This window comes from Rousettus aegyptiacus, unplaced genomic scaffold, assembly GCF_014176215.1.
Source record: "Rousettus aegyptiacus isolate mRouAeg1 unplaced genomic scaffold, mRouAeg1.p scaffold_m13_p_7, whole genome shotgun sequence".
Lineage (NCBI taxonomy): Eukaryota > Metazoa > Chordata > Mammalia > Chiroptera > Pteropodidae > Rousettus > Rousettus aegyptiacus.
Window position 1 is genome coordinate 40,608,559 of NW_023416310.1, and position 14,056 is coordinate 40,622,614.

At 29.8% G+C, this 14,056-nt stretch overlaps 1 protein-coding gene across 13 annotated transcripts in view; it reads right to left on the minus strand.

The window, feature by feature from the left end:
* Window positions 1-14,056, minus strand: part of VPS54 (VPS54 subunit of GARP complex) — an 88,070-nt gene that overhangs the window by 32,088 nt on the left and 41,926 nt on the right. For all 13 annotated transcript variants that reach the window (XR_001598814.2, XM_016159819.2, XM_016159817.2 and 10 more), the window contains 4 exons: window positions 9,808-9,934; window positions 8,765-8,872; window positions 5,780-5,835; window positions 3,896-3,992 (listed from right to left, as the gene is read on the minus strand). Coding sequence is in view for 12 of the 13 variants with exons in the window: in XM_016159819.2 (XP_016015305.2) it covers window positions 3,896-3,992; window positions 5,780-5,835; window positions 8,765-8,872; window positions 9,808-9,934 (388 nt within the window). In the remaining variant the exon portion in view is untranslated. The remainder of the gene's footprint in view (window positions 1-3,895; window positions 3,993-5,779; window positions 5,836-8,764; window positions 8,873-9,807; window positions 9,935-14,056) is intronic.

Sequence of the window (14,056 nt, forward strand, 5' to 3'; positions counted from 1 at the left end):
ACAATTAACAGTAAAGAAGAACTGAGGTCTCATACTTAGAGATTTGATTTCTAAACTTCCTAAAAGCTACAGTTATCAAAACCATGTGGTACTGACATAAATATAGACATATATCAATGAGATAGAATAGAGAGTTATAAACCCTCATATTTATGATGGAGTGACAAGGTACCAAAATCATGCAATGGGAAAAAGACAGTCTTCAACAAATGGTGTTTAGAAAACTGGATATCTACATGCCCAAAATCAAAAAAGAGCCCTTCTCTTACATCATATACAAACATTAATTCAAAATAGATAAAAGATCTATTGGGGGAAAGCTTAATGACATTAAATTTGGCAATGATCTCTTGAATAAAAGCAAAGGCAACAAAAAAAAATAAAGTGGACTATCAAAATTAAACACTTCTGTGCACCACGGGGCACAATCAATGGAATGAAAAAGCAATCCATGAAATGGAAGAAAATATCTGTAAATCATAATATCTGTTATGGACTTAGTAGCTAGAATATATACACATTCCCACTATTCAAAAACAAACAAAAAACAACAACCTGATTTTTAAAAATGGGTGAAGAGGATACTTCTCTAAAGAAGATATACAAAAATTGTCAAAAAGCACATAAAAAGATTAATATCACTAATAATTAAAAAAATAAAAATAAAAACCAAATGAGATACCACCTCACACCTATTAAGAAGGCTATTACCAAAGAAAGAGAAAATAACAAATGTTAGTGAGGATGTAAAAAAATTGGAACACTTGTGCACCGCTGCTAGGAATATAAAATGGTGCAACTGTTATGAAAACCAGTATGGAAGTTCCTCAAATAATTAGAAACAGAATTACATATGATCCAACAATTACAATTCTGGATAATATACCCCAAAGAAGTGAAAACAGCTAAGAGATATTGGTACTCTCATGTTAATAAAAGCATTATTCACAATAGCAAAAAGTGGAAGCAACCCAAGTGTCTACTGATGGAAAAATGAACAATGTGGTATATACATAGAATGGAATATTATGAAGCCTTTAACAAATGAAACTCTGACACATGCCTCAAAAACGAATAAACTCTGAGGACGTTAAGCTAAATGAAATAAACCAATCACAATAGGAAACGCACTATGTAATCACACTTATATAATGTACCTAAAGTAGTCAAAGTCATAGAGGCAGAAAGTAAATGATGGTTGCCAGGAGGAAGAAGAGAAAAAGGGAAATTATTGTTTTAATAGGTACAGAGTTTTGGTTTTTTGAGACGAAAAGAGCTCTGTAGACGGATGGTGATGATAGTAGCATAATTATGTGAGAGCCACTGAACTGTACAATTAAAATGGTTAAGATGGTAAATTTTATGCTGAGAATTTTATTACAATAAAAAATTCAATAAATACGATTAACAATAATATGAATTCTTAAGTCATTAATAATTACTCAAATATAAAATTTTCAAGCCCCCAACTTTTAAATTTTTTCTATATTTATACTAAAAATATTATGGAATGTTCTGGCTAAAATTTTAAGCTTTAATTTCTTTTTTTAAAATATAATTTATTTTCTACTAAAGTGACATCAGTTATCCTTAGTTTGAGAAAATAAATATAAGAATGTAAAATAGTAAATTAATAACCATGGTAAATTAAATAAGAGCTTCACAGTTTACTCCTGTAACATGGTAAACACTATTTAAAAACAAAACAATCTTTTCTGATTATAAAAGTAATACCTCTTTGTAGAAAATTTAAGGAAAACAGAAAAAAAAAAAACAAATTCAAACTATACATAGTCCACTTAAAGATAACCACCAAAAAGACAAGCTGTTTCTTTGTTCTATGAAAATGAAGAGATAAAAAAATAATCTTTTTAACATAGCTGAGGTTATACTGTATAAGTAGGTCTGTATCTTGCCTTTTCACTTAATGTTATAATGTATGCATTTTCTTTAATAATTTAAAATCCTGGACTGTATGATATCCCATGGTAATAAACGTACCAGGCATAACTTATTTAAACAGTCTTCTATTGTTAGACATCTGGGTCCTTTCCAATGTGTAGTTTTATTTTATTTTTTTAATTCTTCATTAAAAGGGAACAGCTTATAATTAACATTATTTTTTAATAAAATCATACCCTTATAGAACAAAACTTTTTTCAAGGTTATATGTCATCCTTAAAGATGTTTCACAGAAGTATCAGTTTAAATGGCCTGTGAAAATGAGAAATCACAACTATGACAAATCAGTTTCCACACTGTGAATACATCAAATACAGTCGTTTCCCTTCTGTGGGGATACATTCCAAGACCCCCAGTGGATGACTGAAACTATGAATAGTACCAAACCCTATATATACTTATGTTTTTTCCTACATATATGTACCTATGATAAAATTCAATTTATAAATTAGGCACAGTAAAAGATTAAGAATAATAATAAAATAGAACAATTATAAAATATATTGTAGTAAAAGCTATGTGAATGTGGTCACTCTTTTTAGGATATCCCTTCATACAGGCTCAGTGTTTTCTGGCACAGCACAATGCCATCTATTGAACACATTTTTTGGTTCATGCCTTCCACCCACAAATTTAATACCTTTTCCATTTAAGCTACACACTTAGCATGCACTGTCACCATAACTTTTGTAGTTTGAGGTGCAACAGAAAAACGAGCATATTTTTCCTTCTTCACTATTTCATTGATAGAAGATTCATTCTTACCATAGATCTTAACAACCTCAACACCCAATTTTTTTATTCTTTTCCTTAGTAAAAATGAAAAACTTTCACCTTTTCATTTCAAAGAAGCCAGTATGACTACTCTTGCACTTTGGAGCTATATTATTAAGTAAAATAAGAGTTAGTTACTTGAACACAAGCACTGCGATACCATGACAGTAATCTGATAACCAAGATGGATACTATCTGAGTAATGGGTGAGTAGCACATACAGTGTGGATCTGCTAGACAAGGGATAATTCATCCTGGGAAGTATGGAGCAGGATAGCATGAGGTTTCATTATGGTACTCAGAATGGAAAGCAATTTAAAACTTATTAAATGTTTACCAAATTCTTTATTAGCCTTATTCAAATGTCAATAAGAAAAACTCATGTCATAGATAAGTACTAAAGTCCCCCAGACCATTTTAACATGATACTCAGGAGATGCCAGAAATGTTAACTAGCACATACAACACAATACGAACACTTGATAATTCCAATATCTAATTTCACAAAAAGCCTGTTATAATCTGTAATTCCTAATGACTCCCTTATTAAAACACAATCCCAACAAATATGTATTAGGGTCAGTGACATATTTTCTTCTGAAAAATGTTTCATGGTTATGTATTTTCTTCCTTATACTGAGTGGCCTAAAATTAAGTGGTTTAACTAAAGAGACAAAATAATTAATGCATGATTCCTGACTGAATCCCAGATTGGAAAATGAAATAAAAACCTGCAATGAAAGACATTAGTAAGGCAATTTAAATATATATGACATATTTAAAAATAACACTAATCATCAACACTAAATTTCTAGAAAATTAAGTAGTTTGGGACAGATTTTTAAGTGATTCTACATATTGAACCTCTAGATAATCTAGAGAAATTTAAGTATCACAAAACCACAAGAGCAAATATTATTGTACGATATTTAATGCCAAGTAAGCATTATATTCCTTAATATAAAACAAATCCAAATTATAAAAAGAACCAAAATATTCTGAAACACTTCAAATCTTACTTAAAACTAAGCCTCTTTGGAAAATTACAAAAACAAAGAAACTGTTTTATTCTAGTTTGATTCTATATATATTTATAAATCTAGAAAGTTGACTTAATTTTAGAGATATTCTGGATAAACTGATAATCACATAAGCTTACCTTAACTCTCTGTAGGAAAACTGTAAACTTAGAGAAAATATCCTTTAGCAGATCAAACCACTGGGGAAAATTCAACATTCTCATCTGATCTGCAAGTCTAGGAAAAAATAATTCAAACAAAAATAATAACTGTTTTTGGCTTGATAAATGAATTAACCTAGAAGGTGGAAGAAATCATAATAAATACTATCTAGTAACAAAAGAACAATGCAATTTCATCTAGATACCTAAATAATATTGTAAAACTGAGCTGAAGAGGTCAATTCCCAAACAACTTCTCCTTGTTTAAATATCTCTAATACTAGTCTACTAGTCTATAAGTATACTGACTTATAAATCTTACATAATAATGTGAACATGATTTGTGACCACTGGATGAAAAGCCATAGAGAAATAAACCAATTTTGGTTAAACATGGAGAAGATATGTTCTAAAATAAAAATAGGAATATAACCTCTTCCTTAATAAACATAATAACCTACTTTTCTAATTAAAACTAAAAAGTACTTTTCCACAAACAAAAGGTAATATGGCATGGTGGCTAAGACCATGAACAATTGGGCCACATCACCTTGTTTCAAGTTCCAGTCCTGACATTTACTAGTTTTATGATTCTGGACAAGTGACTTAACTCCTCCATGCTCTAATTTTCCCATCTTAACATGGGGAAAGTAAAAGAACTTACTTTATATGGTTGCTGTGAATATTACCTGAGTTAATAAGAAGTACTTACAACAATTCATAGTACATAAAAAAGGGCTATATAAGTATTAGTTGTCATATTAGCATACATATATACGCAATGTATACTAGATATAATATATATTTTACTAATTGTTACATTAGTATAATATATAAAACTAAGTATAAAATATTAGTATAATATATAATAGTACAACCAATATTTTTCACTGACATTAAGCAATAACTTCAGATCAAAAAATTAATGCAAAATAGAATTCCATAAAGATATTTTATAGTACTACAATGACTTATTACTCTAAATTTTTCATGAATGCTGCTGCTGCTGCAGCTAAGAGTTTATTTTCCAAAGATATATTGATACTTGACATACAGAAAGTTCTCCATTTGAAAAAATTCCTTAGGGAAGAAAAATAAAAAATAAATGACTCTCCATTTCCATAGGGCTTTTAACAGAGCCCCAATAACTTAATTTTTCCAACTACTATACTAGCAATCCTTACATCATCAGGGTTGCTTCAACTAATCTGAAACTGAATTTTCACCAGGTAATAGTATGAAAGTTAGAACTCTACAATCCTCATTCTATGAGTCTGGCCCAGAGAAGTTTCACAGTTGTCCATATAGTTATTTATATCTTATGACAGTTAATAAAATTTACATATCTATAGGAATGAAAACGTCAAAGTCATAAAAAATCACTACTGTCAAAATAAAAGAATAGGAATTTCAAAGGTGAAAATAAAAATTATAGACATGGGCAATTCAAAATAACATACTCAAACTTCTCAAAGCCAATTAGAAGTTGAGTTTTAGTTATCTGGCTATATAATTTAAATGTCACCTACTATTCCTCTGTAAGGGACTATCTTAAATTTTCCCCCTCCATGTCTATACTGTATCCTCTCCATCCTCTCTCTGCCCTGGGAGGCTGAGTACTAGGTTTGGCCATGAGGAGCCTTTACTAAAGAGGAAAGAGGAGAGGTACTGATAGTTCCATCTCCCTCCCTGAGGGGTTGCATCAGGATGACTCTCTCTCCCCAATGAAGAACACTTCAACTATTGTATATATTCTTGTTAACGACTACATGTCTTTCTCCTGAATTCTATTAACTGCTCTCTTCTCTTGTGCATGTCATCTTTTCTCCGACTTATATACCCCAAAATAATATTTAAACTTACTTCATAACAGCATCTGTGTCTATTTCTTCTATTTGTGAAACTTTATCAATCACGCACTGAAAAATTTGAGGAAAAAATATGATTAATGTAAATTCTAAGTACTACATGTTCATTTATACATTAAAAAAGGCTTCAATGGGCTAGAAATTAAAAAATTTTAAAGTTCATATTTTGAAATTACATCTAAGAATTAAAATAAAATAAAAAGGGCCTCAATGACTTGGATAATCGTTTTACCAGACTTTGTGTCTCTTATACACACCTCAAGGTGTTTTAAAAAACTGCAGCATTACCCTTACCCTATTAAATAATTATTTCAGGGTAGCTTGAACTGCATTAATTAAAATCCCCTTCTATTTAAAACTGTTCAAAACATTAAAAAAAAAAACTATAATACTTAGCAACAAGATATAAGCCCCATATTAAAATTCCAAAAGAAATGCAATGTATTTCTGTACATTTTGTAACCCTACTTTACTGATTTTTTTAATTAATTAGTTTTTTGTTGGATTCTTTAGGGTTTTCTACATATTGTATCATGTCATCTGTGAATAGTAACAATTTTATTTATTTATTTCCAATTTGAATGCCTTTTATTTTTTTCTTTCTTGATTGCTATGGCTAAGGCTTCCAACACCATACAGATTAATAGTGATGAAAGTGGGCATCCTTGTCCTGTTCCTCTTCTTAGAGGAAAAGCTTGCAGTTTTTCACCATTGGGTATGATGTTAACTGTGGGCTTTTCATATATAGCCTTTATTTTGTTGAGATAAGTTCCTTCTATACCCACTTTTGTTGAGAGTTTTTATAATAAATGGATGTTGACTTTTGTCAAATGCCTTTTCTGCATGTATTGAGATATCATATGATTTCTTTTGTTTATTTGGAGATGTGATGAAACACATTCATTATTTTGTACATGCTGAATCACCCTTGCACCCCTGGCATAAATCTCACTTTGTCAAGGTATATAATCCTTTTACTATATTGTTGAACATAGTTTGCTAGTATTTTGTTGATAATTTTGGCATTTGTGTTCATTAGAGAAATTGGTAGATGAATGGATAAATGTGGTACGTATATAATGGAATATTATGCAATTAAAAAATGAAATCTTGCCATTTGTGACAATATGGATGGATCTAGAGGGTATGCAAAGTGAAATGAGTCAAGCAGAGAAACACAAATACCATATAGTTTCATTTATGCATGGAATCTAAAAGAAACAAAGCAAACAAAACAAAACATTCACAGAGAACAAAGGGATGATTAGCAGAAGAGAGGAGTGAAAGATGATTGAAAAGAGGAAGGGATATATAGACAATAATATTGTGATAAGTTTGCACAGTGACAGATATTACTAGAATTAGTGGGGTGATTACACTGTAAGGTATAAAAATGTCAAATGAATAGACTGTACACCTAATATAATATAACCAATATAACCAATGTAATACTGTATACCAAGTATACTTAAAACAATTTTTTTAATTCCAAAAGAAATTCATTTTGGAGGTTACATTTACATTTCCTTTTAATACACACAACATTTTAAAGTTAAAAAAAAATAAATTGCTTAGACTTCAGGAGAACTCTGGGAATTAAAACAGCAAATAAAAAACTTGTTTAAAAGTAAAACATACATACAGAAAATTGTACAAATTATGTTTACAGCTCAATAATTTTTCACAATGGAGTATACCTGTGTAACCGGAACTTGGATCATAAACTGAACACTCTCCTGTTTCCCCCTCCTCGTAACTACTTCCTCTCAAAAGACACTACTATCCTGATTTCTCATACCATAGATTAATTTTGCTGGTGTTTGAATTTCACATAAAGGGAATCATACAGTGTATACTCCTTTGTGTCTGGTTTCTTTAGCTCCACATTCTGTGTGTGATGTTCATTTATGTTGTTCCTTGTTAACTGATTCATTCTCATTGCCTATAGTATTCACTTATATAAATATATAATAAATCTTTTCTACTGATGATAGAATTTGGCTTTTTCAGTTTTTTTATTACAAATAGTGCTGCCATGAATTCTTGTGCCATCTTTGGTAAGCTTCTGTTTACATTTCTGTCGGGAAATTTCTTAGAGTAGAATTGCTCAGTCATAATATATGTTTATATTTAGCCCTAGTAGATATTCCCAACAATTTTTAAAAGTCATTTTAACAATTTTAAAATATGGTATTTTAGTCAGTGGTTGGAAAAGGTAAAAGATGGGGTGATTGTAATTTTTTGGTTTGTTTTATTTAAACATTGAAACTCAGTACTGTACATTCAACTTAATAATGATTACACCAATGAATATATTTAAATTTTTCCTTTCTCATTCATAAAAAAAATGAAGTTCAGTGAATAAGATTTATCTCAGTGAAAAGAGTAAAAACAAAAATCCAGGAAGACTTAAAAAGACATGGATTTGCAATTATGCTTTCTTAGAGATTAGATAAAAGGAACATTTATCTACTGCTGGTGATAGTATATTTTTAACAATTTAAAAGTTTGTCAATCTCTGACCAATAATTCCACTTTTAGGAATCGGTTACATGGAAATAGTCTTAAACATGAAAAATCAAACAAAACTTTATACCAAAGATGTTTATCACAATTTTCATTACAATACCAAACTAGAAATATGCAACATAGAAGAAAGATTAAGTAGGTTTAACTAATACTATGAAATTTAATACAACCATTAAAAATGATGTTTCTTACATAATGAGAAAATGCTTGTATTTCTAACTGAAATATGCACAAATAATTATACAGTCTGCTAGCAACAATAAAAACACTAGTAACAATGTACACTTAGACATATTATTAAATGATAATCTTTTACTAATAGGGCTAGATTTTCCTTCTTTTTTATATTTTCAATTTTTAAATAAGAAAATATTACTATTGTATTATTTCTAGGATAACTTCATAAATGATTCTAGACCAAAATATATCAAATAAAAAAATGTATAATTACCTGTTTAATGATATTCTTTGCCGTAATAATCATTTCTTCACTATAGATTTCTAAAAAGTTAAGTTTTCTTTGTTTTAAAAGTCCAAATACAAGAGATACTAGTCTTTCCTATTAAAATAAAAGAAGAGTATATAACTTCATACTTTAAATATAAAATAATCTCACTTAGAGGTACAAATATTCAACATCAAGGATTTTATTGTTTGATCCTCAGAACTCTATCTGGCATCTAGAAACCTAAAAAATAAAATAAAAAACCCTTCCACAGGAATCTTGCCATCATATTTTTGGAGTCAGTATTATAAAACAAGTAAATCCTATTCCACTGTAGTGGATCAAATGAAGCTGGTTTAGGGGCAAAACGTAGTAGTATATTTTGGCCTACTTTCAACAAGAAGCTAGAAAGTATCCTTCTCAAATCCTGATGACCAATAAATACTCTGAGTTTTTTCATTCATGGTCTAGAAGACTGCAATGATGACCTAGACTATCTGTGGGGAATTAATTACTAATGGGTACAAATATATCTTAACTATTTAGGCTGCTATCAGAGCTTTTTAAATTTTTTATTAGTTCTTGGCAGTAATCACAACTGAGAAGTTACCAGGTAAATGTAGCCTGGATATGTTGTACTTGTAGCTAGATATCATAAGACATGTTCATAACAGGTACTCAGTGAATGTGAATGACTGATAAGTTACCGCATAATAATTACTGTTTTAAAAGAAGTATTTCAGTACATGCATACACATGGATATACGTTAATTCATCCTAAATCTATATTTTGAACTTGGTAATAAACTATATAAAGACCTCACTATAACTGTAATTTCTAATTAAGCTATAAAATTTTATTCTCTAATGAACAATTATGGTGCTTGCTAAAGTCACATATAATAAAGGACTTCATAGATTTGATAGAGCTTGAAATTTAATGTAATTTTGTTCACTACAATCTGAGAAGAATGTGTTCTAAACTAAGGATATTAGGAATTAACACTAAGCAATGATATCAATTTCATTCCACAGTTCAAAACACATACCTCTTCTAAAATTTGACGGTCATCTTCCAGTGGTCTATTTAAGTCACTGTGAGAGTAACTAGAAAATTCTGCAATCATCATTTTATCTATCAGTTTTTCTAATTCACAAAGCTGTGATCCCAAATGCCTGCAAAGAAAGAAGAAAACATTGCGTACGGTCATTAAAAATCCAAATTTACTCCATGATTATAGGAACTAGTAGGCAAAACTTTTCTGACAGTACTTGTGCAATATTGTGATGTTTTAGTAAAACAGAGTCTTTTAACTTAACAAAAACTGCAATAGTTTCGCATCATCTCCCCAATTCTCTTTTTCTCTTTAACCTGCAGTTAAATGTGTTGTAGAAAACCAGGTTCTAGAAATTCCACGGCTGCTTTTTGTCTACTTTTTACAGACAAAATATTCAAGTAGTCTATAAGTCCTTTCTTCATTAACTATTTACTGACTATCAATGCCAGTGGCTCCTAAGCCATTCATTCATTCAGCAAATGCAAGCACTTATACTCTGTGCCAGGCCCTGCTCTGGGTGCACATAAATATGTGAATGTCTGTAAGGACATTGAGTCAATTCAATCTCTGTCATCCTCAGTTTAAGCTGCTATGCAAAATGCCTCAGGTCATTAAACTAAAAGTCATTAGAATACAAGACTGAAAATATAAAATACTGGCCTACAATCTATTCATGAAACATTTTCTCATAAAATATGTTTCTTGTTAATCTACCTCTATTATGTGCAGATCCTAGCTAGGTTGAAGTGAGAAGGGCTCTAATCTGGGCAGAGTCATGGGGGTGGTAAGGGTAAGTATTACTAAAGGAACTTGGAATCTTTAAGAAAAGCATGCATTATCCCAATGATAAGAATGGTTTCATATTATCACTGCTCTGCAGGACATTAAGGATAGTATCCTCACATGCTAAGGAACTTCTGCTATACAATCTAATAGTTTCTCCCCCACCACCAAAAAAAAAAAGTGGGTTGAAGAACTTAGGTAATCCAGTTTGTCCAAAGTATTCCAAAAAATTAAGTGAAATAGGCAAATGAGAAATCTATTTAATCTTAAATTTAAACATGTATAAATCAAAAACACATTTTAAAAAATATATATACACTACATTTACTTAAAAAACAAATTCTTAATGTCTGCAACTTTGTTTATTTACCAAGATCAGATATAGCACATTTTAAAAAATTAGTTTAAACCATGTGACCTTTTAGACAGATTCGCTGTTCTTCTTTTATAAACAACATATGGTAAATAGGGGTGATAATTTTGAAAAATTTGATGAGTAAAATAATGTATAAATTTGCATTTTGCAATATGAAAATTATATTTTTTAAAGCATTTAAAAAACTAGTAAGGTTCTCATAAATGGCACCAATATCTCACGATAAACAAATTTGAGATTTATCCCCTAGTACAAACTAAAACATTGCCATAAGGGGAATCTGGCAAGTGTCTACCAAAATTACATAAGCAATTAACCTTTGACCTAGGAATCTCACTTCCTGTAATCTGTCTCAAAGATACACTGGTAAAATTACAAAAGAACATAGTTCATTACAGCACTGTTAGTAACAGCAAAGGAATGGAAACGACCCAAATGTTGACCAATGGGGGCTAGTTGAATATATAATAAATACAATGCACTTTTAAAAGAATTGAAGAATACCAGTTAATAAATTACATACTGCTATAGAGTGGTTTCTCAACCTCTTTTCACTATTGCTCCCCTAACAAGTCTTTTTAGGTATTTCACCCCTCTCTATGAAATTTTAATATCACATATATGCTATATATTTGTTTATATATCCTGGCCCTTTTGAGAGCCACAAACCATTGTAATATCCAAGATTTTTTTTCACCCTTCAAGAATAAATTTTTGTCCCCTTGGGGTGCTATCCCCCCATTAAGAATATATACTGTAAAATGATCTCCAGGATATACTGTAAGGTGAAACAGCTAGGAAAATAGTATGTATAGTATGTTAATGCTTATCTAAGATGAGGAAGAGATGGATAGATAAAGAGATGGATGGAGGGAATGATAAATGGATAAATATAAACTAAAACTTTAAATGGTAACTTCTATAAGTACCTTCTATGAGTAGGTAAGGAGGAAGGGGACCAGAATATAAGTTAAATTTCTCTGTATATCCTTTATTTCATGGATTTGACTATGGAACCACTGTAACTACTTAACATAGTAATAAAACAAAAATTACATTTTAAAAGATCAATCCTTAACTATCAAAAGCAAATGAAACAAGTGAACTTAAGTGTATATCAAATTAGTGGCAAATCTACACAAAGAGGAATTATTTCAAATGACTTTAAAACATACTAATTTATCCATTCATCCTACAAAGGACATGTCTTAAGGAAAAGAAAGAAATCCTACATTTATAGTAATCATATTGTTAGCTCTGAGAGCATTCTATTTACATTTTGGGATAAAACAAATCACTAATTATGTTGATGTTATTAGGAACCATAAATTTCAGCCTGTTCAAAAGAGATATATAAGTAAAACTGAATAAGTAAAAACTCTATAATTCTGAATTTAAATTGAAACTATTAATATGAAGTCAAGTTTTTTTTCTTTATAAAGGAAAAATTATTTTCTAGCTTTGTCCACTATAAAGGCCTCTTAGCCAGGAAAACTTCTGATATCCAGACTGTAATTTCTAAATACCATTTCCAACTAAAAGAAACTAGAGTTTCTGAAATGACAGATTATAATTCTGGAGTAGAAAATGTAAAATATGAATATTGTATCATAAAGTAAATACAATCAATGACTACTCATGGAATCATGTCAAAAGAACTCAAGAATGAATTTGAGGAGGTTCCTACAAAAGACAATTTGAACATTGATAAAAACAACAAAGAACTTAAACACTTCAAATATATATAAATTCATGTGTTCCTAAAAATATTTTTTAAAAACTTAACAGTAAACTTTGAAAGATGCTAGATTTTCAATGCATCATTTTAAAAACTGCTAAGGGAAAAGAATATAGACTATCCTGCCTATGCTTATAAGAAATGTCCTTCAGAGTTATCAAATAATTGTTATGTAGAAATAATGCTTTAAGGAAATATTCCACTTAATGAATAAGGAAGTATGGAATTAGAATATCAGGATTTGCAACCCATAATGAGATGATAAATCTAGGCAATGATCACCAAATGTTAATATCATGAAAAGAGAGACAACAAGATATACACCTTTTGACTGAAATATATAGCACTACTTATTAGGTGCTCTTGACAAAAAGCAACTTTTTAATTAAAATTTTTTTGAAATCTGGTCAAATCTTTAAATCTACCTACCAGTGTATGCAAAACATAACCAAAAACATGCTAAACATGAGGATGCAGTCAGCAAATATCCAGACTTTGAGAAGGCTCTGCAAGGCAATTCAATTTCTTTAATAAATATTTTGAAAAGGGAGAATACAAGAATGGAAAACTATATATCAAAAGATATTTGAGATACATCAACTAATTACAATGCATAGATATTATCTGGATCCTGATTTCAACAAACAAAAAGATTTTTGAGACAAATGGAAATTTGAAAACTCACTACCTATTTGAAAACAAATAATACTAGTTATGTTTTTTAAAAACTTAATGGAAAAACTTAAAGGTAAATAATAAAATATTTATGTATGAAATGAAATAATGGTTTGGATTTGTTTCAAAACAATCCAGGAGTAGGGGGAGTGATACTGAGAAAACAAAAGTTGGCCATGAGTTTGTAACTCACAGATGAATCACAATTTATCCAACTTCATATAACTCTCTTCATGTAATTTCCTCTATTTTTGTATATGTTTCTGTTTTTATTAATTTTTTTTAAAGCAGTAACAGAGTAGGACATAAATCTACATATTCCTATTGCTTGGTTCTCAACTTTTATAAAGATCATATTCCTTTTTAAGGTTCACTTGAGGTGAACACTCAGGTTCGTGTTAACTTCAAGTATAAATGAATAGTCTTCAACAAATCTTACCAAAGAATTATGATAGGAAGTTAATATGACTGTATCTATGTTTGGGCATCTAAATAAAAAAAAACTTTGTCATTTCAGTATTACAACTTATAGGTGAGGTTCTATTTGACCCCAGATATTGTCTTACATAAGTGACTTCATTTTTATGCAGTCCTTATCTAATTTTAAAGACTGATAAATATAAAAAAGAACATATGAATCTGAACATCAAGTAGTATTTATTACATAA